A 25563-nucleotide genomic window follows, 5' to 3' on the forward strand; every position below is an offset into this window, starting at 1 on the left:
CAATTAATCGTGTAACTAATTAATCTAATTCACAAGAATCACAACATTTTATAGGGTGAATTTGCTAGTCATACCTCATGAAAGTAGACAATGTCGCAATTTAAGTAAGTCATCATGGTGTGGAAAACGACAATTCTACAATTTCAGTAAATCAAGCAATGAGACCACATAGTCAATGCTTATCCGCTCAATTTTCCACAGAATTAGGCCATATTGCAATCTCCGAATACCCATCCTCAGTAGCGCAAGCTCGAAACATACCGGTGGTATTGAAAGGCATCGTGACTTCCCCTGCGGCAGACACAGCAACCAGCCCTACATTGCCTTTTGGAGTACCCTCCTCCACGACATAAGCTGCTGCTTCTTTGAGAGAAACACCTTTAAACTCCATAAGAGCTGCCACATCCCTTGCAACTGTGCCACGAATAATTGCTTCGCCTTTGCCAGTAGCAGAAACTGCGCAGAGATTGTTGGCATATGTCCCTGCACCAATGATGGGTGTGTCCCCAATCCGGCCAACCATCTTGTTGACTAATCCGCCAGTGGAAGTTGCAGAAGCTAAATTTCCGAAACTATCAACAGCCACACATCCAACAGTCCCAAGTTTACTATCACCATCAGCGTCTGGTGTTTCTTTCTTCTCATCTTTGTGAAGGGGTTGTGTATAATCAATCTGTACACATTTGTGACAAAAATTACCAGATGTTACAAACAAGAATAGCTATAGGTTAACGTGTGAGGTAATTCAACTTCCCAACTCACGAGCCTAGGATTTAGACAAAAAATACAAGTGATACTGGTGGGGTGGGGGTAGACACTACTAGGCCCTTGCTACTATCTGAGGGTTCAACGATCTTAACTACTTGAGCTACAAGCCTTTTGCAACTTTATTGGTTATTGGGTATTTCAACTTCAATTACATTACTCTCCTACTCCTACATAAATTCGAAGTTGCAATTGGGGTTAATCCCTGTATTAGTATCTCTCTTATCACGTGACACGTTTACACACAAGAATCTCCTAGATAAGGGGCCAAGAGACAAATACCTGAACTCTCTTGGCTTCTTTTGCCTGACTGAGCCTTTCTACGTTCTCCGGGGTAATGAAATGACTCGAATCTAGTGTCTCAACACCCTGAGAAATTCAACAAAACCCCATTAATTTACAGGAATACATAGCATCAAGGGAAAGCAATCAAATGGTGAAATTGTTGGTGAGAGAGAGAGAGTAACCTGTTCCCTAGCAAAGGCTTCTGCTCCATCAAAAGCAAGATAAATGTGAGGAGTTTTCTCCATGACCAATCGTGCTAAAGAGATGGGATTGACAACAGTGGTGAGTCCAGAAACAGCTCCACATCTCTTTTTGTCATCCATGATGCAAGCTTCCATTTCAACTGTGCCATCTGTGGTTAGCACTGACCCCTTTCCAGCATTGAAGTGTGGAATGTTCTCTAGCTCCCTAACCTACACCACCAACACAATGATCACACACAATCCTCATCCATAAAATTACGGCCAAACAATTATTGTAGTCGGTGTAGTTTGAGTGAAGTTCCACTTCGGCCTCTGTAGTTTCAATTGTCATGATTTAACCCTTTCAGTTTACTAGATGTTGCAATTCAAGGACAATAACCTTAATTCCAACATTTTTTTCTCCACCAATATTAGCACAAGAGAGATGTGTGAGGATACGTTGAGCTATTGGTGGTGATTTCGTCAACAGAAAAAGGACGTAATTAATTTAGTTGTCTTCTGTGCAACAAGTATCTAACTACAAAGTTAAATCACGAAAAACTGAAAATACAAGGATCAAAGTAGAACTTTGACAATTAGTTAACTGAAAGAGTTAAATCGCGAAAACTGAAACTACGGAGATCAAAGCAGAAGTTCGAATTGCAACTAGTCAACTACACGAGTTAAATCGGAAAAACTGAAACTACGGAGATCAAAGTAGAACTTCAAATTGCAACTAGCTAACTACACGAGTTAAATCGCGAAAACTGAAACTACGGATTTCAAAGAAAAACTTTGAATTGCAACTAGTTTACTACACGATTTAAATCGCGAAAACTGAAACTACGGAGATCAAAGTACAACTTGGAATCGCAAATAGGTAAACTACACGAGTTAAATCGACCAAAGTGGAACATCATCCAAACATAATTTGGTCCAAGATTAAATGAGATGATCCAGTAATAATAAAAGGGAAGATGGTTATAAGTGAAAGTGATTTACTTTATGCCGAACAAATGAAAAAGTTTGATGATTTGAAGAGGAGTTGGGAGTATCATTACTTTACCACAAGCTCAACGACGTCCAAAGGTGGGGTGTTGGCTTTGAGAGCTACGACGCCGATGTGGAGGCTGTGGCGGAGGCCGGCCTCGCGAGGCAGGCGGCGCTCAGGTGGAAGAGAGAGCGGGATGTCACCTGCGCCGCCGTGAAGTGCTATTGCCCACCCCATCTCTCTCTCTCTCTCTCTCTCTCTCTCTTCAGATTTGAGATACTCAAGTGAAGTGAGTCGTGTTTTGTCCTGTGCCTAGGTAGTTGGAGCACCTCAGTTGTTTGGTGGCTGAGAGCGACATTATTTCTCTTGTGGGTCCAATGACCTCAGCTTCTCCAATGAAACGTCTCGTTCATTATGATAGTATTATTTTGGGTAGCGACCAAAGCACAACCAAAACCGGCCTATTAGCTCAGCTGGTTAGAGCGTCGTGCTAATAACGCGAAGGTCGCAGGTTCGAGACCTGCATGGGCCATTTTCTTGTTTTAGAATAATTTTTTGCTGTAATGCTGAGCACTTTCATAGTTTCTACGTGTTTTTAACCAAAGTGGAGAATCAAATTATTGTTATGAAATACCCAATGTTGTCATGAAGGATCCATCATTGGGCTACACAGATTAATTAAAGTATTAAGTATTAAGGTTAGAAGATGCGACTACCAATGAATAGTTTTATATGGTCTTCCTCCGCCTGAAGAAATCATTGCCGAATTTTGTATCGGTTTCGGCTCCATATGATACACCCCACTTTTGTTTACCTCCAAACTACTCAAGTTCTCAAAACTGCAAAACTTTGTTATTTCTTGCAAAGCCCCCTTCTTTCTCTTCTTCAGAAGAAAATGGATATCCTATGAACTCCGCCAAGGATCAGGATCCTCTCCTGATCTTTGTATGGGGATCCTCATGACCAATAAGTGTGGGCCGTCGAATGAAAATCCAACGGTTACAAATAGGCGGATCTCTTTAAAGTTATAATAATTATAACCGTTGGATGAAAAATCAACGGTCCACACTTGTTGATCATGAGGATCCCATACAAAGATCAGGAGAGGATCTTGATCCCTCCGCCAACCTCTTTAAATGGCCTTCTGTGTGAGCTTTCAAATCCTCAAACTTTAAACGTAGCACCTTATTAGGGTTTTCCAAGCTCGCTTCCCAGCACCCCTAGTACATGATCCCAAAACGGGCCTGCAAGTGCAACTCCTTTGCAAAACAACTCAAATCCTTCTACAGAGAGAGAGAGAGAGAGATGAGGTAGTCCATTTATATTCGACCTTACTTTTTCGGAAAATGCCCCAAAAATAAATGAGAACATCTTTCGGGTTCCTTGCAACGCGTGCAATCCGTGTATGTGGAGAAATTTTTAATTGTGACAAGAACACAAGTGGTACACCACGTGTTTTAATAGAAATAATGAAAATTTTTATTTTTTAAGTTATTAAATTTTTAGCACACATATCACACTATTTGTTTAGTGACACGTGATGTACCATCTCATGTACCGGTCACACTTTCAGCAACGATGTGTGTGGGATGTGGGTTGCAAGCAATCTAGGTGAGGCCAGAGTCGAGATACTCAATTGGTTTGTAATGGTGAACAAGCAACTCTATGTAGGGCACAATATCGTGAGGGCTTTTTGTGAGCTATGGATGTGACGAATAATCGTAGTCTTTCTAGTTTTCGTATTGGTAGTAATACTCAGCTCCCAGCCTTTGTCTTTAGGGAGGGTTAAGATAATTTCTTCGAAAGTTTTTTTCCCGATCTTGTTCTTTATCAGCACAAAATCGTGTAATTAATTAACCTTATTCACAAGAATCACAACATTTTATTAGGTGAATTTGCTAGTTATGCCTCATGAAGTAGACAATGTTGCAATTTAAGTAAGTCATCATGTTGTGGAAAATAATAATTCTGCAATTCAAGCAATGAAACCACATAATCTGTTAGTGTTTGAGTTACTTTTGAGCTAAATTTCTCTACGTATTTGTAATCAATTCAACAATTAATTGAAATGGATTCAAAGATTGAATGTCAGAGATGATCTTTTGAGAGAGAAGGAGTACGTTGCTCTTCAAATCTACGTTGGACTCAATCCATAAAACTTGACTACAAACCAGCTATATATCTATTGCCAACCCATCAAAGCATCGTGACTATGATCACGTACAACTCACATGGTTTCATTTAACATATAACAAACTGGACACATATCAAGTTATACACCATTGAGATGTTATAATCTTGACCCTTTATTACAAATATATAAACTTAGCTAAGAACAACACTTAGACATTTCAAGCTTCTTCTTCTTTCATATTGCAACAACCTTGAATGCTTGATCTAGCTGCCATGCTTATGCTCCAACATAATCAATGATTATCCCCTCCATTTTCCACAGAATTAGGCCATATTCCAATCTCCGAATACCCATCCTCAGTAGCGCAAGCTCGAAACATACCGGTGGTATTGAAAGGCATCGTGACTTCCCCTGCAGCAGACACAGCAATCAGCCCTACATTGCCTTTTGGAGTACTCTCCTCCACGACATAAGCTGCTGCTTCTTTGAGAGAAACACCTTTGAACTCCATAAGAGCTGCCACATCCCTTGCAACCGTGCCACGAATAATTGCTTCACCTTTGCCCGTAGCAGAAACTGCGCAGAGATTGTTGGCATATGTCCCTGCACCAATGATGGGCGTGTCCCCAATCCGGCCAACCATCTTGTTGACAAATCCGCCAGTAGAAGTTGCAGAAGCTAAATTTCCGAAACTATCAACGGCCACGCATCCAACAGTCCCAAGTTTACTATCACCATCAGCGTCTGGTGTTTCTTCCTTCTTATCTTTGTGAAGGGGTTGTGTATAATCAATCTATATACATCAAAAAGTTACAAGACGTTATAAACAAGAATAGCCATAGGTTATTGTAACTCTAATGTGTGAGGTAATTCAACTTCCCAAGTCACAAACCTAAGATTTATACAAAAAAAATACAAGTGCTATTGGTGGGGTGGGGGGAAAGCAATCACAGGTGCTCGGATGCAAGGGTAAACACTACAAGGCCCTTGCTACTATCCGAGGGGTTAACGATCTTAAATACTTGAGCTACAAGCCTTTTGCAACTCTATTGGTTATTGGGTAATTCAATTCCAATTACATTACTCTCCTACTCCTAGATAAAGAGAAATTTGAAGTTGCAACCATGGTTATATTCCCGTATCAGTATCTCTCTTATCACGTGACACGTTTACACACAAGAATCTCCTAGGTAAGGGGCCAAGAGACAAATACCTGAACTCTCTTGGCTTCTTTTGCTTTATTGAGCCTTTCTACGTTATCCGGGGTAATGAAATGACTCGAATCTAGAGTCTCAACACCCTGAGAATTCAACAAAACCCCATTAATTTACAGGAAAATATAGCATCAAAGGAGAGCAATCAAATGGTGAAATTGTTAGAGAGAGAGAGAGAGAGAGAGACCTGTTCCCTAGCAAAGGCTTCTGCTCCATCAAAAGCAAGATAAATGTGAGGAGTTTTCTCCATGACCAATCTTGCTAAAGAGATGGGATTGACGACAGTGGTGAGTCCAGAAACAGCTCCACATCTCTTTTTGTCATCCATGATGCAAGCTTCCATTTCAACTGTGCCATCTGTGGTTAGCACTGACCCCTTTCCAGCATTGAAGTGTGGATTGTTCTCTAGCTCCCTAACCTACACCAACACAATGATCACACACAATCCTCATCCATAAAATTACGGCAAAACGATTATTGTAGTCAGTGTAGTTTGAGTGAGGTTCCACTTCGGCTCTGTAGTTTCAATTGTCGTGATTTAACCCCTTCAGATCTTGTTTGGCAGCTTGGATTGTATTGATTATTTCAGTCGAATAGGATAAATAGTCGTCGGATAGTACTGACTAGGTGTTTGGTGTAATATCGAACTAATGACCGTATTATTTAGACTGTATTTAGTACAATACCGGATAAAAAGAATTCAAATATTATTATTTTAAGTAAAAATTCCTGATTAATGGAAAAAAAAAATTGTTTTTACAGTTATTAATATTCACAACCACAAAATGGTACAAATTAAAAATTAAAAAAAAAACGAAGTCTTTTGTCATTTTGAACTTCGACATTGCATTTCCTATTTGTCCTCAATTTAAATCAAATTATTTAAAGAAAAATAATAAAAAATTAAAATCATCTCTTCCCCAGATCTCTCTGCCGCACCGCCCCCTCCAAACACCCTCACTCCCTTACCAGTTCTTGGCCCAAAGAGGCTTGAAATGCACCGTAGCTTCCCCCTATACATCGGAAACTAATTCAAAAACCAGAAATTGAAGGAACTAAATTACTATCAGAAAACAAAAAAGGGGAAACAGGCAAAATCGTAAAACCCAGATGAAATCCATTCGAATTTTCAAATCTTATCATCGTTTCACAGTCAAGGTTCTAAAACCCAGATGAATCTTTCCAAAATTGTGCGGTGGTGGTGCGATGAAAATATGTTTGTTGGTTCACCTATTTTGGCACAACTTGTGTCCGATGGTTTGATGGATGATATTCGAGAAGTGCTTGAGAAGAGCGAACCTTCATGGAGAGCCGCCGATTATGTGGATTCTGAGGGCCGATCTTTGATTCACTTGCAAGGTTCTAAAAAATGAATATGCACTATTAGGATGGGGGCTGGCGCTTAGCGTCTAAACGCTGTCGGCCTACTTGAATTTAGATAAATTTTTTATATATTTTATGAATTAATTAAATTTATTATATCAAATGTAAATAATTATTGACTAATATGTTATTTCTTATAGAAGAACATAGTAAATTTTTTATGTACATATATAATATGCTTGCCTGGGAAAAAATACAAAATATTATCTAAATAATTTATAATTTATATAACATTTATATATATATATATATAAAATATATTCCAAACTTTTAAAAATATAAAACCCACATAGTGAGTGGTTTTCCTTATTAAAAGTTAAAACCATGAGCTGTCCACCTCACCTCTTTCACATCACTCATCCACCTTGGGTGGTTTTCATAATTAAAATCATCAGAGTCCATGACTTTCATAATTGAAATGTTTAAGTCTCCTGTCCACCTTGGGTGGGTTTCACATCACCCGTCCACCTTGGGTGGTTTTCATAATTGAAATGTTCAAGTCTCTCTCTCTCTCTCTTCACACTCTCTATTCCCTCATATTCACAGACGAGCTGCAAAAATTCACTGGTAGCACTCTCTTTTCCCTCATCTTCACAAAGACGTGCTGTAGAAATTCGCCGGAGCTCTGCTGCTACGATTAGAAGTTGTAGATCCATTGCGAAAATTGCAGGAAGTTTGGGATTTGCAGCGAGATTCAAACCGCCTAGACTGCCACCTCAGGCGCCTAATGAACGCCTAGGTACGCCTAGGTGGCCGCCTAAGTCATCCCCGCCTAACTGAACGTTTTGGTCTAAATCGGGTTGGAGCTCTGCCACCCAGCACCTAGGCCCTGCCTAGGCCGATTTTTAGAACACCGTTCACTTGGCGGTTGCTTAAGGTAGGCCTGACCTTGTCCAGCTACTTCTTGAATTTGAGCCTGATGTGGAGACGGGGAGAACAGAGTCGGCTAAAGAAGACGAAGATATGGTGAGAGAAGGAGACGAAGAGAAGGGCGACGGCGAGGGAATTCGAGACAGAGCCCAGTTCATGCGAGAGAGAAGGAAAGGGACCCGACTAATAATACGCCCATTTTGGACGGTTTTGGTAAGAAGGTGTATGCAGTGTAAAATAAGCGGATCAGATTAAATTAGTCTGATCCAATTTAATACGAGAGAACGCCAAACACTCGACTCCATATTAATAGTCCTATCCGATGTACCAAACAAAGCCTTAGTTTACTAGTTGTTGCAATTCAAGGATAATAACCTTAATTCCAACTTTTTTTTTTTCCACCAAAATTAGCACAAGAGAGATATATGTGAGGATAAGTTGAGCTATTTGGTGGTGATTTCATCAACGAAAAAAATGACTTAATTAATTTAGTTGTTTTCTGTGCAACAAGTATCTAACTACAAAGTTAAAAAACGAAAAACTGAAACTACAAGGATCAAAGTAGAACTTTGAAATGCAATTAGTTAACTACAAGAGTTAAATCGCGAAAAATAGAAGTACAATTTTGAATTGCAACTAGTTTACTACACGAGTTAAATCGCGAAAACTGAAACCATGGATTTCTAGGAAGAACTTCGAATTGCAACTAGTTAACTAAACGAGTTAAATCGTGAAAACTGAAACTACGGAGATCAAAGTAGAACTTCGAAATCCAACTAGTTAACTACACGAGTTAAATCATGAAAACTGAAACTACAGAAATCAAAGTAGAATTCAAATTGCAACAAGTTAACTACACGAGTTAAATCACGAAAATTGAAACTACGGAGATCAAAGAAGAACTTCGAATCGCAAATAGTAAACTACACGAGTTAAATTGATCAAAGTGGAACATCATCCAAACATAATTTGGTCCAAGATTAAATGAGATGATCCAGTAATAATAAAAGGGAAGAGGGTTATAAGTGAAAGTGATTTACTTTATGCCGAATAAATGAAAAAGTTTGATAATTTGAAGAGGAGTTGGGAGTATCATTAATTTACCACAAGCTCAACGACGTCCAAAGGTGAGGTGTTGGCTTTGAGAGCTTCGACGCCGATGTGGAGGCAGTGGCGGATGCCGGCCTCGCAAGGCAGGCGGCGCTCAGGTGAAAGAGAGAGCGGGATGCCACCCGCGCCACCGTGAAGTGCTATTGCCCACCCCATCTCTCTCTCTCTCTCTCTCTTCAGATTTGAGTTACTCAAGTGAAGTGAGTCAGTGTGTTTTGTCCTGTGCCTAGATAGTTGGAGCACTTCAGTTGTATGGTGCATGAGGGTGATATATAATACTCAAAATTTCTCCTGTGGGTCCAATGATCTAGAAAGAGATTCTCTCCGGATCTCTTCCACCAAGACTATCGGATCAAGTAATCGGAGCTCTTGAATTTTAATCCAACAGTTAAAAAACAGGAGCTCCTTTTAAAAGTTATAATAACTTTAACCGTTTGATCAAATTTTAAGGGCCCAGATCACTTGATCCGATAACCTTAATGAAAGAGATCCGAAGAGGATCTCTTTCCCAATGACCTCAGCTTTTCCAATATTTGACTCTAACGTCTCGTTCATTATGATAGTATTATATTCGGTAGAGATAAATGAAAATCCAAAACTGCCCTATTAGCTTAGCTGGCTAGAGCGTCGTGCTAATAACTTGAAGTTTGCAAGTTCGAGACCTGCATGGGCCATAAGGTTTTTTTTTTTTAAATAATTTTTTGCTTTAATGCCGGACACCTTTATGATCTCTACGTGTTTCTAACCAAAGTGGAGAATCAAGCTATTGTCATGAAAGACCCAATGTTGTCATGAAACATCCAACATTGGGCGACAAAGATTAATTAAAGCATCAGGTGTTGAGGTTGAAAGATGTGATTATGAGACGGATACTTAGAGCAAAAGGGGTACTGAAAGACTTAGAAAGATTTGAAAATATAGGAGCATTTTCTTTTTTTTTAGAATAATTTTTTGCTTTAATGTCTGGCACTTTTATGGTTTCTACATGTTTCTAACCAAAGTGGAGAATCAAACTATTGTCATGAAAGATCCATCATTAGGCTACAAAGATTTATTAAAGCATTAGATGTTGAGGCCAGAAGATACAACTATAAGACGAAAGCTTAAGGCAAAAGGGATACTAGAGGACCCAAGAAGACTTGAAAAGATATATTTTTTTTAAAAGATATGGACATTTTTTTTTTTTTAGAATAATTTTTTGCTTTAATGTCGGACAATTTTATGATTTCTACGTGTTTCTAACCAATGTGGAGAATCAAACTTTTGTCATGAAAGACCCAATGTTGTCATGAAAGATCCATCATTGGGCTACATAGATTAATTAAAGCATCAGGTGTTGAAGCTGGAAGATGCGACTATGAGAAGGAAACTTAAGGTAAAAGGGTTACTAGAAGACTTAAAAATATATGAGCATTTTTTTTTTACAATAATTTTTTACTTTAATGTCGGGCACTTTTATTGTCATGAAAGATCCATCATTAGGCTACAAAGATTAATTAAAGCATTAGGTGTTGAGGCTAGAAGATACAACTATGAGACGGAAGCTTAAGGCAAAAGGGATACTGGAAAACCAGGTAGACTTGAAAATATATTTTAAAAAATGATATGGACATTTTCTTTTCTTTTTTAGAATAATTTTTTGCTTTAATGCCAGACACTTATATGGTTTCTACAATGGTTTCTACATGTTTCTAACCAAAGTAGAGAATATTCAAACTATTGTCATGAAAGATCCATCATTGGGCTACAAAGATTAATTAAAGCATCATGGTTGAGGCCAGAAGATGCGACTTTGAGACGGAGGCTTAAGGCAAAAAGGGTACTGGAAGACCTAGGAACACTTGGAAAGAGATTTTAAGAAAAGATATGGAGTACTTGGAGCTAACAGAAGACATTGTTCAAAACCAAGCACAATGACATTTTAGAATATATACAGCCAACACCAGTGGCGAAGCCAAGAATTGATGGGGGGAGGGGCGAAGTTAAAAGATTGCAAGGTTCAAAAGAATAGCAACAACCAAATCCTTTTATATAGTAATGTCTTCCATAATTTATCAATACAAACAAATTACAATTGTTGCCGGCGAGATTTCATATCACGAAAACGTTGCAAAATAGCATCATTATCAATAAAAGCAAATACATCTCTCTCAACCATTGATTTCCCATTATGTTATGAAATGGTGTTTTAACAATCTTCATAGCAAAAAAAGTTCTCTCCACCGAAGCAGTTACAACTGGTAACACCAAAGCCAATATAAGAAGCTTATACACTAACGTATAGCTTGCACACCTTTCAATCTTCACCAACTCCTTTGCAAGATCACCAATTCCTCTCAATGATGAAAACTCACTATGCATCTTCATATCGTGAATGTAATTGTCAAGTTGAATTGGAAGATTCATGAGGTTCATACGATCAAAATCTGGAGGAAAAAGTTAGGCTAGACAAACTATTTTTGCTTTGTCAAAAGATGCAAAATTATTCACCAGACTCAAACATGTTATACAAAGAAGCAACTCGGTGTTTACCCCATTGAAGCAATCATTCAATTCCTTTAATTGCATATCAAGAACTTGAAAATAAAGGTCCACACGATAGTAATGGAAGTTTTTGTTTCCTAATTTGCTCATTATGCTTGGAAATAAGTTGCATAAGCTCCAAATAATGACCCATATTACTTGATTTCAAGGATTCATCGTGACCACGAAAAGGCAAACATTGTCCCAACAACCATCTTGTGCACTCAAGTGAGGCACTCAATAAAGTATGATAATTCATCGGTTTGCTGAATCACAAATGTTTGAATGTGTTGTTTTTGTGTCATCAAATCTCTAGCTTGTTGTACATCTTTATTATGAAGGTTTCCAACACCTCCCTCATAGACTCGAAGATTTTTGTGTCCTTTCTTCCAATTCGTAAACCCTTTCTCAGTGAAGACATCACTTCCAATGCTACCCATTTGATCGAAATTACATTTGAAAAGATAGCAATAACGGCAAAATGCAGCATCTTTGGATATACTATACTCCAACCACTTAAACTTATCAAACCAATTGGTGATAAAAACATCGTTTGTTGCTAATTTTCTTGGCATGATGTGGTCTCTAGGTTGACAAGGATCATTTTGGAGATAGTGTATACAAATTGCTTCATGATAATTAGGTGAATAATCAAGCATTCGACGTCTATGTCCAAAGTCTGCAGGAAGATTAGCCAATATTTCATCCAACTCAATGGCCTCACTTTGTTTTGAACTACTCGAAATATTTGAAGGAGGACTTCTTGGAATATTTGAAGGAGGAGGAAGACTACTTGGAATATCTGAAGGAGAAGGACTACCTGAAATGTTTGAAAGAAGATTTAAGCATTTTTTCTTATAATATCATTCCATTACATAACTGTAAAATGGAAAGAAAATAAAATTCTTAGACTATTAATCCTAGAATAGACTACACTAATATGCATAATACCAACCAACAATTCATTTAATCAATACCATAAGCATACAAATTATTCAATAAATAAAAACCAAATTCAACTAATCATATGAATAATTGTATACATTATGTGATAATTCAATTAATTAATCCATAATCAAGAATTCAAATTTTAATTTTCACCCTAAATAATAATAATTTCATATCAATAATCAATAACCAATAACCATGTTAGTGCATTACCATATGATTCTATACCAATTAAACAAAATTCTTATTAAATAATTAATTAGGGTTAGGGATTATAAATTTAGGAATTAAAAAATTTATCTTTGAAGGCTGGAAGTCGGCGGCTCAGCAACTGGAGAGTGGCTGGTGGTGGCAGCAAAAAGCCAACGGGAATTAGCCAAACAGGATTAAAAAAAAATTATGTTCCATTGCTGCTGGGATTTTGAGGGGTAGCTTTGCTCTCTGTCTCTGATTGGCAAATGAGAAAGGTTGAAAAAGAAAGGGGGACAAGCGGGACTGAGAGGGAATGGGTCGGTCACCCTATACCAGGACCAAAACAATGTCATTTTGGTCTAGACGTTAAAAAAAAAAAAAAAAAAAAAAAGGCAATATGCTGCTGTGCGCAGCAAAACCAGATCACCCGACAGACAAGGAGGGGTTGAACCAGCGCTCTAGTCATGTTTTCCAGTGAGGGGAGGCCAACACCACTTAGTAGAATATAAGATTTGGTTGTTATTGTTGCATCAGGTATTGAGGCCACTCAAGCTATCGTACGGAGATATCAAATCAACCTTCTAAGGGACCATTACATGCCTCTTAAATTATCAGAGAAAGAAAACCACATAGCATAAAACTTTTCAAGTTACTCTCATTGCTTTTACCTTCAAGTACAAGAATTAGCATTTTCATCAGCAGATTTACATTATGTTGGAATCCCACATCGGTGGTGGTAAAGAAAAGTAATGACTTCAAAATAGAATTACCTCATTCTAACTAATACTGAGACATTTTGTGGTAAAACCTCATACTTGACGGATTTGGCAAGTGGTAAAGTTGAAGACAATATCGGTGTCGTTAAAGTGGGGGCCCCATGGGCCCATTATTCTAAAAATTTCAACATGGTATCAGAGTCCACGGTTACGGGCCTGTGCAAGCCAAAGACTTGTCACCAGGTAGTGTAGGCTTGGAAACAAGTTTGGACTCTTAACATAGAGCTAGCCCCTAAGTTCTTAAGAATCACTTCTTGAAAAAAGATTGAAAACAAGTTTGGACTCCAATCGAGCCGACCTCTGAGTTTCAATTGCCAAGGCGATGTGTGGATCTCCATGTGTGAACCACTAAATGGGATTATACGTGAGGGTGCGTGTTAGTAGTCCTAAATTGGTGGGGGTAAAGAAAAGCAATGACTTTAAATAGGATTACCCCACTCTAACTAATACTAAGGCATTTTGTAGTAAAACTCAACACCTGATAGATTGACAGGTGGTAATGTTGGGATCAGTATCGGTGTCGTTGAAGTGGGGCTCCCGGGTTCGTCGGTTTAAAAAATTTCAACACATTATCCGTAATAGCATTGGTTGTCATCGACGTCTGTAAAGAAACAACATCAGGGTTTAACAAATTAACTAATATCGGAGTTGATCACAACGATACAGCGTATACAACACCAACAGTTTTGTCTTTGTAGATTCGCTATGGGCTTGCAAGTTCCTGAAGAATCAGCAACCTAACAATGCAATGCAAACAAGTGGTTGGTTTAAATGTCGTCTTCTGAACGCCCCAAAATTAAACTGGTTGAGCTTCCGCACAAACTAGGGTGTGCTGACACAAAATTATATAACGAAAAACCAGATTTATCTTCTAAACCCCACGCCCACGGCGGTCTTGTTTCTTTCACTCATTGAATCAAGTTAATTGCGTGCTGCTGAGAACAAACTGGTAGAGGCACGAGATGCAAGTCACCAAATAGAAAAGAACCACGAACGTCGAACTTTGTATAACGAGATAAATGATAATTTATAATTCTAATTGAAAATCTTTACCCTGCAATGATCGCAAGGATTTGCTCAAGTTGCAGTAGAAAACACAGAAGAAGGATCACTTCCATAAACTGTAAAGAAACAAACAGCTATTTAGCTTTCCAACTTCAAGGGAAAGATTTACCAATTGAGCAAAGCCGGCGAAGTCTCCTTTATATTAGAGCAGTATGACAACCAACCCCAATGCTCCCTTATACACATGTGCCGGCCTCATCAATGGCTACAAACCTAATGTTATCCAATATGAAATCAATCTCTGTATTATAATTGGACCAAATGCAATCTCCTTCCCCCTTAGGTACTAACTGGATGCAGGCACCAGTTAGTGTTGCCGGTCACAGGAGGCACCGGCATGTTTAGGGTTGCTTGAGGATTTTGCATTGCAAGAACTCATTCCACTAACCAAATGGACGCGATTATTGGATACAATGTCACCGACATTAGATCATAAAGTAATAATTTTCGGTGTGACGATTACACCGGTATTAATGTACAACGATTTGTTTTTGGCATTAATTAGGGGATGGTTTGTCAACCATAATTATTAAATAATTTTCTTTTCTTTTTCGTCTTACAATGTTTGGGAACATAACTGACTAAGTACTAATTATGGATTAACACTGTAACTCCCTTGGTCATTCATCCCCTTTTTTCAAATTCAAACAGTTCATTTTTTTTTTGCCTCTCTCTCTCTCTCTCTCTCTCTCTCTCAAATTAAGACAATCAAAATGTGCAGCACACCATGGACAATGACAAGGCTAGTGAGATGGCGCGTGAAGGACTGGGCTTCGTGTTTCTTGGCTTGCAGGTTTCTTTTGGGTAAGCGCAACAAATCGATAAAACATTCAAATAAAACACCATAGTATATATTTGTTCTTAATTATCGTAGTTTATTTCGGATCGGGTAATCTTTTTTGTTTTTCTTCTTCTTTTTTGTTTATATAGATGATGAACCAGCTGATAAATGTTGCCCAGCAACGCCGCAATTGCCAATACGAAACATGGCTTTCGATATGCTGGGCGAAAGCAGAAGCAATGAGACGGGGAAAAAGATGTCTAGGCAAAAAAACTGTGACAGAGAGCGACGACTAAGACACAGTACTAAACAAGCTAAAGACACAAGCTGCAGGCCACGTTTTTCAGATGAGGAGTATATAGTGTTCTGCTTTAAAGAAGATGGAGCATTTGAAGTTGTGAAAAACGGCAAACTGGAAGCATCGAACACCATAGATTGCGCGTCAAGAAACTCACCGAGGCCTGCCAATCGGAAGGTTAGTGAATTGCGACGATGTTGATTACTTAGAGAAAGGGAAAAATTTATTTGGTTAATTTCTTTTGCTTTTGTTTGATCAAAACAGCTTAGCCATGGGCAGGATACAAGAGCAGTTGAAAGGCGTAGCAATGAGAAGAGGTTGACTGAAAAGGCTTATGATATTTACCCTACAAATGATGGAAAATGTATCATCTTTGACCAAAAGGTAGAGAACCTTCTTTATGTTTCTAAGTTTATATTTTTTATTTCAAAAGAATACGCACTTTAAATTTTCTTTATAAACCACGATTTATCTGTACGAAAGAATGATGATTTTCATGTAAAAGTAAGTGTATTCATAAAAAAAAAAAATCTACCTTATATCTTCTTTTCTTGAAATATAATTATTTTACAAAGCACGAGGAAGAAGAGGAAAACCGCTCGGGTCAAGAACCACCTCCGAGTAGAGATGTCAAGGATCGTTCGACCGTGTCAGTTGAATCAAGCGATTCAAGTCAATCGGATGGCAGCACAGGCTCTTTCGCGTTTCCGGTGTACGTTACAATATACATTGGTTTTATGGTATTGTTAGACAATTAACAAACACATGATTAATTCCTGATAATGTTTGGTAAAATCATGACTGCAGGTTGGGCAGGGAATGGAATGGCAGTCCTGTGCAAATGCCGATATCAGAAGCTATGGACTTGAGAAAGCACAAGGCTCGCTGCATCGGCTTTCGGTTTCAGTGCCGTCGATTCTGAAATTCGATGTGTTTTTCTCAAATATTTTCCCCATGAGGTTAGATTAAGCATAAGCAAATTGTTGTGTCTAGTGTAAGTAATAAAACAATCGCGATTAACGGTTCATATGTTCGTGCTTGTAACTTTGGAGAAATCACGTACGATTATCAACAAAAATCCCGTACTCTATCATGCCGAAAACTAGATAAACAAGAAAAGAAAGACTCGCATTTCACATAACCCAGTAAAAGGGAAGAAATACAGTAAAAATATACAATAATTATGCGAACTACCGCAACGCAAAGCCGGTCAATACCTAGTGGCACTAAACCTAAATCATGAGAACTAATGACTGAAGATGTAACCTGGCACTGGCTGCAGCGGCAATAGATTCTTCGTCTTGCTTTTCTTTTGCGGCAGCAACAGCAGTGATATATGCTCTTCTAGCTTCTTCCATTTTCCTCATCTGTGCCTCATCCAAATCATCCTGTTCATTAAAGCAAGGATCTTTAAGTTGCAAGGAATGCAGCAGCCAACAAGCAGATACCCATGAACAAACAATTCTCAACACACGCGATTGGTTAACCACACATAATAAGCAAGCAATGAACAACAGATCTCTGAAATTTTAACGGTAATGATACAGGAATCTGATTGCAACAATAGAGGTGTCTCAGCAATTAGTTAGCATACAATAAAACAAATGACAGGAGGACGAACCAAAAAAATATATATAAAGGAAATTAACCACCATATCCAGGGGATGGGGTTGTGAACTTACAATGTGAGGAAGATGATCCGTAGTACGCGTTGAAATATCATAATCTTCACCGTATACAATGGGATCAGCTTTCATCAAGCTTTCAAATAGTAGCATAAATGACGAAATCTGTCCTTGCAAGGAGTCTTGCTCTCCTTGGAGCTTCTCCACTTTCCTGTTGGATGTCATCACTTCCCAATGTAACTTTTCCAAAGCAGCTTGCTTGTCTGCAAGCTTAATCTGTGAAAAACGACAGATGTTAATAACGTTAAATTTGCAAAATAGAGTTGCTGTGTGCATCAGAGAGAGAGAGAGAGAGAGAGAGAGAGAGAGAGTCCTTGATGATATTCCATTTTAGGCAAGCGGCTATGTTGTGGTCTAGATTAAACCAAAAGTAAAAAAGAAGATCCGAACATTAAATAAAATAATAAAGAACACAGATATCTGTTTCTGCATTACCAAGGGTAATTTTTCAAACAACAGTGCCAATTTGGAAAAGATCAAAAACAATGTCACAACTAACATTACAACCACATTCACTAGTCCAAAATTCCAGAATGAATAATGTCATTAGGTATCACAAGGAAATAAAATATGATCAGAAATCTCTAATCACTGCCAAGGCACCAAGTGATGCATACATACCTTTGCATCAGAGAGTTGTTGCTTAGCAGCCTTTATTACCGAGTCTTTTTCTGCAACTTGGTGCTTATATTCATTCAGTTTTGTTTGAGCAGTGTTCATTTGGTCCTTTGAGATCTCTGATGACTTTAAAAGTTCCTCCTTCTCTGATACTTTCTTTTGCAAATCATCAACTTGTACCCTTAATGTATCCAACTCTTCTTTTTCCGCTGCCGAAGCCCTTGAGGAAAAACTTGAAAAGCTGTCAGCATCAAGGCAGCCAGCATTTTTGCTTGAGTCCTTGTCTCCATGATCCCTCTTCTGTCTTGCAGGAATGGATTGAGCCGCATTCCTCCCTTTTTGTTCAACCTTTAGAAGATAAGAAGAGAGGAACATTAGGAACCCATTTGATGAATCATGCAAAGAAATTAAATTGATCGAAGTTAGATATACAGAAGACTTTAAAACCCTTAAAAACAGAATTGACATATGAAGCAAGAGCTTGAGAATCAAAATGAAATCCCAAGGATGATTGGTAACGGAAATTTGGCATCAATAATCCACCGAATTGAACGAACTTCTTAGATTTTGCATTAACTCAAATATTTATTGCATTACTTGTTTCCTCATAAAAGGAATATGCTTAACAAACAAACCATAAAGGAAAACAAATTATTTGAGGCCTTGAAACACTCTCAGATATCAAACTCTTCGAACGACAACAAACAGTAGTTCAACATCACCAGTTGGACATGCCATCAATCTAAAAGTAAAATGGAGATAGTTTTTACTACATTTGGATTTACTGCAACTAGAACACTAATAAAAAACACACAACTTTCCATGATAGATCACAGTTGATTGTTCCTAAATTAATAAAGCTATCAAAACAATCTGAGTAGCAAGTATTACTTGTGTGCATAGTAAATGTAACAAATTAAAGAATGCCATTGTTCATCATAGAGATTAACAATCACAACTTCAGAAAACCGAAACATCATACTTTTTTGGATAAGGATTCTCTTGAAGGTGTCTTGGTGTAGGCCACCGAACCCCGCCGCGTAAACGAACTGCTAGCCTTCCGATCCTGAAAGATTTTTTCAATGAAATTGTGAGTAAAAAAGCAAAAAAATCACTAATTTCAAAATCCCCATTCATTTTTTTCAAAACCCAATCAGAAGCAAGTAAAGCAGCAATCTTTAAACTACCCAATTCATCCCAACCCAGCCAGTAACGGCTACTTTCCCAAATTTCTCGGCCGGCAACCAAACACACTGGAAAGAAAATCCCAGAAAGCCCTGAAATTCACATTCCAAGAGAGAGAAAGAGAGGAATTACGATGAGAGGACTGGACGAGAGGGACGATCTCGACGAGGTCTTTGAAGAGGACGCGATCGAGATTGCTGTTGGTGGCGGTGGAGGAGTGAGCGAGTGAGGACTGAGTCGACCGGTGGGTCGGGGACGAGTTGGCATCCCCGGAAAGCCAGGATTTTGGGTCCCCGAAATTACTGGAATTCTCTTGCGATTCCAGGAAGTGCTGCGGGTCGTACATCCTCCTCCTTCTTCCCCAATTTGTTTTCTTTCTGAAAATAAAATTCAAAAATCAAAAGTTGCAGAGAGAGAGAGAGAGAGTGAGTGGCACAGACGCGGACCGTGTTTTCAAAAACTGTTTCCTTTTCGGACAATCGATTTCTCAATGAAATTGGAAACTTGGCCAAAATAACAATTTTTCAAATCTCTGAATTGGAGATTTTTTGCTATGCGGTCGATTTTGTTTCGGTTTCGTCAATTTTTTTTTATAAGGAACACTAATAAAATTAGTTTAAAAATTTTGAATTTTAACGAAAATGATAAAATAAATAGTTAAGCGAATAGTATTAGAATTAATTTTTTGAAGGCAGATTCTCTGCCCTCTCACTTCCCGTGCCCTCTTGTTTGTGTGATCACGGTTAAGTCATGTCAACATTTTATATTACTATTCATTTTTGTTTTATTATCTCTAAAAAAAATATTACAAAATGTTGACGTGGCTTAACCGTGACCACGCAAAACAGGAGGGCACGGAAGTGGGAGGGCAGAGAATCTGCCTCCTAATTTTTTAGCGTAAAAATATGGTTTTTTTTGTTAAAGTAAACAGTATTTTTTTTGTTAAAGTGAACAATATCGAGAGTTTTTCGTTAAAGTTCTCTTTTTTATAATTATGTTGTTGATACTTAATTGATTTTAGGAAACTTTAACGAAAAGCTTCCGGTACTGTTCACTTTAACGAAAAATCATATTTTTACACTAAAAAGTCAATCTTGATACTATTCACTTTACCCTTTATTTTGTCCTTATCGTTAAAATTCAAAGTTTTTAAGCCATTTTCATTAATTTTCTTTTAATTTTAACCATTTGAGACCGTTTAAACTTTCAAAAACGCTTTTTAAATTTTGTCATAAAAATTAGACTTTTTGTTCAACGTTCGGTTATTGTTGTTGTTTATTCCAAAGATTCTTGTTTTCCAAGACTGAGTTTATGTTTTTGTAATGTTGGCTCCCAATGCTAGAGAGACTAAACTAAATTTTGTTAACTAAATACCATGAAAATTGATGATTAAATTATTACTTAAATATCAATTAAAATACTTATTTCTTATTGATAACCTGTCATTTATTTTACAAATTTAATCTAGCTAGATTTCTCTTCTCTCAAATTCTGGTCAACTCCAAAACTTGCTCTTGAAGGACTTGCGCTTGTAATGGTACTAAACGGCAGATAATTGTACTTCTTTAGCAGGACAGGTGGGACTATCCCCAAAAAACAAAAGGAAAAGGAAAAGAAAAAGAAAAGGGAGATGTCACCAAGGAAACATAATCTACAAGATTTCGTGTTGGCTAAAGTGACAGTTCAGTTACTATAAATACCTTTATTCATTCCTTCATAAGTATTCAATGTTTTAACTGTCCTTTTAATTGTCATGTTCCTTCTGCAACGGTTAGCTTCCTCTAAAAATGCTTTATATATGACTCAACAGCCTCAATATCTTGGCTTTTGGATACATTTTTCGTTTATACGAGCGATACTTGGGGTGAGAAAATCAAACACAAAACCTCAAGCACAGATGTAAATAATTGTAACGGCTTTAGTTGCAAGCTCTTCTCTCGATTCTAAATACTTGCATTATGATTGAGTATATATGTAGATGCAGAGCAGCACTGAAGAATCTGCTTCGGATTGTTCTGGAGTGATAAGAGAGGTAGGTAGTTTTGTTTATCAATTATAATCTAATTAAATGATTTTTTATTGAGTAATTCAGGTTGTGAAAAGATTTAGTAATTGAGAATTCTATTTTCCAAATATGTGTTGTTTTCGTATTTCGGTGGTTTTTCTTTCAAACTAATTGACCTAATTCACGTATATACAATGAGATTATAGAGTGTCATTTTCATTCTCTCCTCCTCAAAGGTTTTACTTCCACATCTCATCTATATAATAATGACAGAGGCAAGTGTAGAGGGATACAAACATATACCATCGAAGAATCAAGTTTTATAGAATCCACCCAAAAGGTTATTTGATTAATATTGAATTGATGATTACAATAGCAGCCACAAGGCTTAAATAGACTTAGACCGACCATTCGGAAGCTCGGGGGAGTCTAAGGAAATGTACAAAGAAGTCTTAGGAAATGTAAAGAAATTAATCAAACGTTAAACAAAAAGTCTGAGTTTTATTACAAACTTTAAAATGCGGTTTTGGAAGTCTAAACAACCTTGGATAGCTAAAATCCATCGTAAATAATAGTAAAACTGTGTTTTTGAACCAGGACGTCGCGCTCTTTGCAAAAAGGTATTATGGGCTCAAAACAGAGCTCGGATGCTGAATGTGTAAATTCCTGCGGTGTCCTTTTGTCATCTTTCAGATGTTGTACATCAAATAACCAGAAAATTTTGAAAGAAGAAACGTTGAATCATGGGTTTTCTCTTTTTGGCAATTTATTTAATGTATTAACCTAAAAAAGAGGGCAACATAAACCAGAAAATTAATTGGGAGAAGAAATTTTAATCTGTGTTACATGTGATGTTCAATTCACCTAATACAAGTGATTAAAACCCCAACCATGTGTGTTAGCACAAATACACAAATTCCCTTTACCAGGTAAGCAATGCTTATGTGGGAATTTTTCATTGGATTTGTTACACAAGCTTGGAAGTTTTATAAATTTCTGCATTTGCTTCTGGTAAAAAACTGTCCAAATTCAGGATGCTTATCTCTTAAATTCATTCTTTGTATTGAAGTATTATTCTGATCTAATCTAAATTACAGGAGGAAAATCGAACTCTCGAGAAGAGAGTTACACTGCTTCAGCCAATTTGGTTACACTTTGCTCATTTAATCATGAAGAGTTTTCAGTAAAATCTGTTTGCTTTTAGAAGACAAGAAGAATTGGACATCTTCTAACCTCGTAAGCCAGATTCTGCTTTTTTATTTGAATATAAAAGTGCTTTTTTGCAAGTTCTTATGTTGCTTCCTCCTAATTTCCCTGTGGTAATTCTGTCTCGGGATTTCTTTTTTTTTTCCAATTTCACCTGCATTCTTGACTTCTATTTACGTGGATTAAATTAAACAACATAAGTTTTAATCTGTTGAAACAAAACCCTGCCTCTGAAGTACGATTTTCGCTAATGCAGGTCGCGGAAGGATTGTTAAAATCTGGATTATTGTTTGAAGAAGGTTCTGATGAAATGGCGGAGCCTTCTGTTTCATAATGTTTTGCACCTGCCAGGTGAGTAGCAATAGTTGCAACACTACAAAAGTTTTAAGATTTAATCTTCACGAACAAAAGGGAAATCAGAATGAAATTACGAAGGATAAAGGTTCGATTTCATACTAACCGAAGTAAATATACCTCAAAATTTTGTGTCTGAATTTTGTTTCTTTAACGTTAGTTTAAACAAATGCAAGTTTCTGCAAAATATGTGTTGGCATTACTGAGCAGGATGTGTCAAAGTAGTTCCAAACCTTCTATATCACTGCCCGAAAAAACCTATGTGTGCACTAATTGTTTCTTGACATGGAAAATTATTTGACCTATTAATTTGATCAGTTGCATAATACCAGTCTCGTTGTTTTTCGTTACTAATAGCAAAATAAGTTTTAGCTTTTCTTTCGTATTGATTAGCAGTTCAATAGGGTGTCCATGGATGGCCATTCAACCATGGTCTTCCAGCCTGTTTACAAGTCCTTCAAGTTCAAAAGTTCCGAAGCCATGAAGGGATGGAAAGTGGAAAAAAGTACTAGTTCAAACGATGATGATAATCTGTTCATTTCTGATTTGCAAAGTCAAGACAGTGAGGTGGTTCTGAATCCACATCCAGATGATAGTCAGAATATGTGCGCTATAAGGGACGCCGTGACAGCTAGTGATTGCGCAGCTTGGAAGGATTCTGCTAGAAAGGCTGCTATGGACTATGACTTGCCAGAGTTGGTTGCATTCCTTCAAGGGAGCAGCAACTACCAGTTGTTCAAGGACATCTGCATTGACAAGGAAGTTCGATACGAAGATAAGTGTTCCGCAGAAAACTGTGAATTCTATCATAGTAGCATTGCTTGGATACTTGATTCTGATCCGGACAGCGAGAGCGAGTCAATTAGAGAATCTCTGGACTCGGAGTCGTCCACTTCAACCGATGAGAATGACTGTAAAAAGGATGATCTATCAAATGATCATTCAATCAAGAAGATCATATCTGAAAAAGTGTTTTTGGTTAGACAGGTAAGTCGCTAAATATTTCATTGCTCGAACTGAATCCCCTTGAACATAAAATCTTATTTGTTGCATCTTCGGAAAACTGTCAACTAACGCTTCACTTCGAGTGAGTACGTAGGATGAAAATGCTTACAAATTAGGTTGCAAGTATTGAAGGATAATATGCTCATCTGTCATGTCTTAAAACAGCCGGAGGAGATTAATGCCACCGACGACATTACAATTTATTAGGTTTAAGGGTCAGTATCGGATGGCAAATCCTACCAACCAGTTGGATTTTATTTTACGCGTTTAGAGACCATTAAAGTTTGTGTCATTTTCTGAAAAATTTTATGTGATAATTGGTAATACGAACATTATAAAAGATGGAGAGTCAAGAGATTGGTTTTAGTTTCTTCACTGTCACGTTTGTGTCATTCTCTGGACTCGCAAACTTCCAGCACGAATTAATGCTCGATCAACACTGCATAAATCGAGCAATACGAACACATACATATTGGAACTATCTTAGCCATACACTACTCATACATACTTAATTGATTCCGTTTCTGATTTCGCGTTGTTTAGGGTCCAAGTAACGCAGTCTTGGGCGCAAACTCAATGGGATTATCTATAACTAAGGCAATGGGTGACAACAGAAGGACAAGCAATGCTTCTGTAAAAGTTGACCTAGAAAATACAAGCGGAAGCGCAGAGTTTCATGCCTCAGAAATGGAAGACATGTTGAGGCATGATTCGTCCCAAGATGGGATGTCACATGGCCTAGCAGAATCGAGTCAACGGCACCAGCATTGCAGCGGAGAATCCAGTTCCTCTGCATACGAACTTCCTTCGGGCTCGATTTCGTACTCGGGAGGAATACCGGGTTTTGGAAGCGTCTCTTTTCGGTCGGGCAGCATCTCTTTTCGGTCGAGCAGCAGCACAACGAGCTCTCGGTCTTTCTCTTTTCCCATGTAAATTCTCTTAACTTCACTAACCCTAATTTTTACTGCTTGCTCTTAAATATTTTCTCAGTTATTGTAATATGTGGATAATCTCATGTAGTTTTTCTATTTGAATTTTGACATGACGAGCAGATTATCCTCGGAATGGAATGGCAGCCCGGCGAGAATGGGGAGCGCTGACCATCGACAATTACACCGGCACCGACACCGGCACTGGGGGATGCGATTTCTCTGCTGCAAATTCTGAATGTCACACACACACACACACACACACTTAATTTTCTTTGCTTTAATTTTTCGTCCGGGATGTTAAGCCTTGTGCAGCCTTGCCTTATAGATCATACACACATACTCTGATGTAAACAATAACATCATAATATAAGTCCATTTGAAAATGTTTGGATTTCTGCATACATCAAGGTTTGCTGAATGCAGTTTTATTAATTTCATGTCCTATTGTTTACATGAAGTGAATTTTATGGCCTCGTTCGGTATCTAGGATTGGATTTGAGTGAATAAATCAATCACTATATTGACGGTATGTTGAAGGAGAGTGAAAAATTGCATCCAACTTGAAGATAGAGAATGGATTACTCGTTAATTAAAGTTATCCATGAAAGTCCCCCACAAAATGGTAAGTTTACGACGGATAAATTTTTTTCATGTCCCATTCCCTTAAAATGAAAAATCATTCATTTTAATTTAGTCATAGACATCAAATGAAACCTAAGATTATTGATGAGCATGCTTCTGTAAATCTTTGGACTTATGAAAAGCTTTTAAGTGCTTGTGATGGTCACAATATACGTAGTGTTACTAATTCATGGTTGATATGTCATGAACCTACGTAATGTGTTATAACATAAGTTGATTGGTAATACACATCAGAGTGGGATATATATAGTCCCACTTTCAAAACCGTCACCAAACTGATTTATTAACATAGCTAGATCAATACTAAAAGAAGCTTAGAAGTTGGAAATTAATAACTGAATAAAATTAATCCATACATGATACAAGCAATATTAATAGAAGAAAATTCAAACACAAAACTTCAGGTGCAAAAGA

At 37.7% G+C, this 25563-nt stretch overlaps 5 protein-coding genes and 1 non-coding gene across 14 annotated transcripts; 3 read left to right on the forward strand and 3 right to left on the reverse strand.

The window, feature by feature from the left end:
- Positions 1 to 3: 3 nt before the first annotated feature.
- LOC103937997 (isoaspartyl peptidase/L-asparaginase 1-like) lies at positions 4 to 9115 on the reverse strand. Of its 3 annotated transcripts, XM_048589487.1 has the most exons (5): positions 9091 to 9115; positions 2299 to 2480; positions 1233 to 1463; positions 1048 to 1134; positions 4 to 673 (listed from the first exon to the last, which is right to left on the reverse strand). In XM_048589487.1, the coding sequence occupies exons 2-5, from the start codon at positions 2458 to 2460 to the stop codon at positions 188 to 190; spliced, it is 966 nt and encodes a 321-aa protein (XP_048445444.1). In that variant the 5' UTR covers positions 2461 to 2480; positions 9091 to 9115; the 3' UTR covers positions 4 to 187. The 3 variants fall into 3 exon arrangements, with proteins under 3 accessions (XP_048445444.1, XP_009346265.2, XP_048445446.1); XM_009347990.2 differs by lacking the exon at positions 9091 to 9115 and having other exon boundaries at positions 2299 to 2517; XM_048589489.1 differs by lacking the exon at positions 9091 to 9115 and having other exon boundaries at positions 2294 to 2431.
- TRNAI-AAU lies at positions 2682 to 2755 on the forward strand. Its single transcript has one exon. It is a non-coding gene; the product is annotated as a tRNA-Ile (tRNA).
- On the reverse strand, positions 4383 to 9167 carry LOC103937989 (isoaspartyl peptidase/L-asparaginase 1). Of its 5 annotated transcripts, XM_048589484.1 has the most exons (5): positions 6802 to 6989; positions 6541 to 6584; positions 5759 to 5989; positions 5571 to 5657; positions 4383 to 5150 (listed from the first exon to the last, which is right to left on the reverse strand). In XM_048589484.1, the coding sequence occupies exons 3-5, from the start codon at positions 5912 to 5914 to the stop codon at positions 4650 to 4652; spliced, it is 744 nt and encodes a 247-aa protein (XP_048445441.1). In that variant the 5' UTR covers positions 5915 to 5989; positions 6541 to 6584; positions 6802 to 6989; the 3' UTR covers positions 4383 to 4649. The 5 variants fall into 5 exon arrangements, with proteins under 5 accessions (XP_048445441.1, XP_009346253.2, XP_018500654.2 ...); XM_009347978.3 differs by lacking the exons at positions 6541 to 6584; positions 6802 to 6989 and adding an exon at positions 8929 to 9167; XM_018645138.2 differs by lacking the exon at positions 6541 to 6584 and having other exon boundaries at positions 6871 to 7011.
- Positions 9168 to 15146: 5979 nt separating this feature from the next.
- On the forward strand, positions 15147 to 16483 carry LOC103939644 (protein BREAKING OF ASYMMETRY IN THE STOMATAL LINEAGE). Its single transcript, XM_018645586.2, has 5 exons — positions 15147 to 15242; positions 15369 to 15694; positions 15782 to 15901; positions 16093 to 16229; positions 16325 to 16483. Exons 1-5 carry the CDS (start codon positions 15152 to 15154, stop codon positions 16437 to 16439), a joined length of 789 nt encoding a protein of 262 aa, XP_018501102.2. The 5' UTR covers positions 15147 to 15151; the 3' UTR covers positions 16440 to 16483.
- Positions 16484 to 16624: 141 nt separating this feature from the next.
- LOC103937980 (protein MICROTUBULE BINDING PROTEIN 2C) lies at positions 16625 to 19569 on the reverse strand. Of its 2 annotated transcripts, XM_009347966.3 has the most exons (6): positions 19452 to 19569; positions 19138 to 19382; positions 18803 to 18886; positions 17824 to 18168; positions 17200 to 17418; positions 16625 to 16905 (listed from the first exon to the last, which is right to left on the reverse strand). In XM_009347966.3, exons 2-6 carry the CDS (start codon positions 19270 to 19272, stop codon positions 16750 to 16752), a joined length of 939 nt encoding a protein of 312 aa, XP_009346241.2. In that variant the 5' UTR covers positions 19273 to 19382; positions 19452 to 19569; the 3' UTR covers positions 16625 to 16749. The 2 variants fall into 2 exon arrangements, with proteins under 2 accessions (XP_009346241.2, XP_048445072.1); XM_048589115.1 differs by lacking the exon at positions 19452 to 19569 and having other exon boundaries at positions 18803 to 18893; positions 19146 to 19351.
- Positions 19570 to 20752: 1183 nt separating this feature from the next.
- Positions 20753 to 24958, forward strand: LOC108866617. 2 transcript variants are annotated; one of them, XM_048589314.1, is made up of 7 exons: positions 20754 to 20869; positions 20984 to 21037; positions 22108 to 22246; positions 22473 to 22567; positions 22964 to 23557; positions 24119 to 24504; positions 24628 to 24958. In XM_048589314.1, the coding sequence occupies exons 4-7, from the start codon at positions 22550 to 22552 to the stop codon at positions 24740 to 24742; spliced, it is 1113 nt and encodes a 370-aa protein (XP_048445271.1). In that variant the 5' UTR covers positions 20754 to 20869; positions 20984 to 21037; positions 22108 to 22246; positions 22473 to 22549; the 3' UTR covers positions 24743 to 24958. The 2 variants fall into 2 exon arrangements, with proteins under 2 accessions (XP_018501108.2, XP_048445271.1); XM_018645592.2 differs by having other exon boundaries at positions 20753 to 21037; positions 22967 to 23557.
- Positions 24959 to 25563: the final 605 nt, after the last annotated feature.

Source organism: the organism of the source record quoted next, unplaced genomic scaffold (genome assembly GCF_019419815.1).
Source record: "Pyrus x bretschneideri cultivar Hongxiangsu unplaced genomic scaffold, Pyrus_bretschneideri_v1 Contig3, whole genome shotgun sequence".
Classification (NCBI taxonomy): domain Eukaryota; kingdom Viridiplantae; phylum Streptophyta; class Magnoliopsida; order Rosales; family Rosaceae; genus Pyrus; species Pyrus x bretschneideri.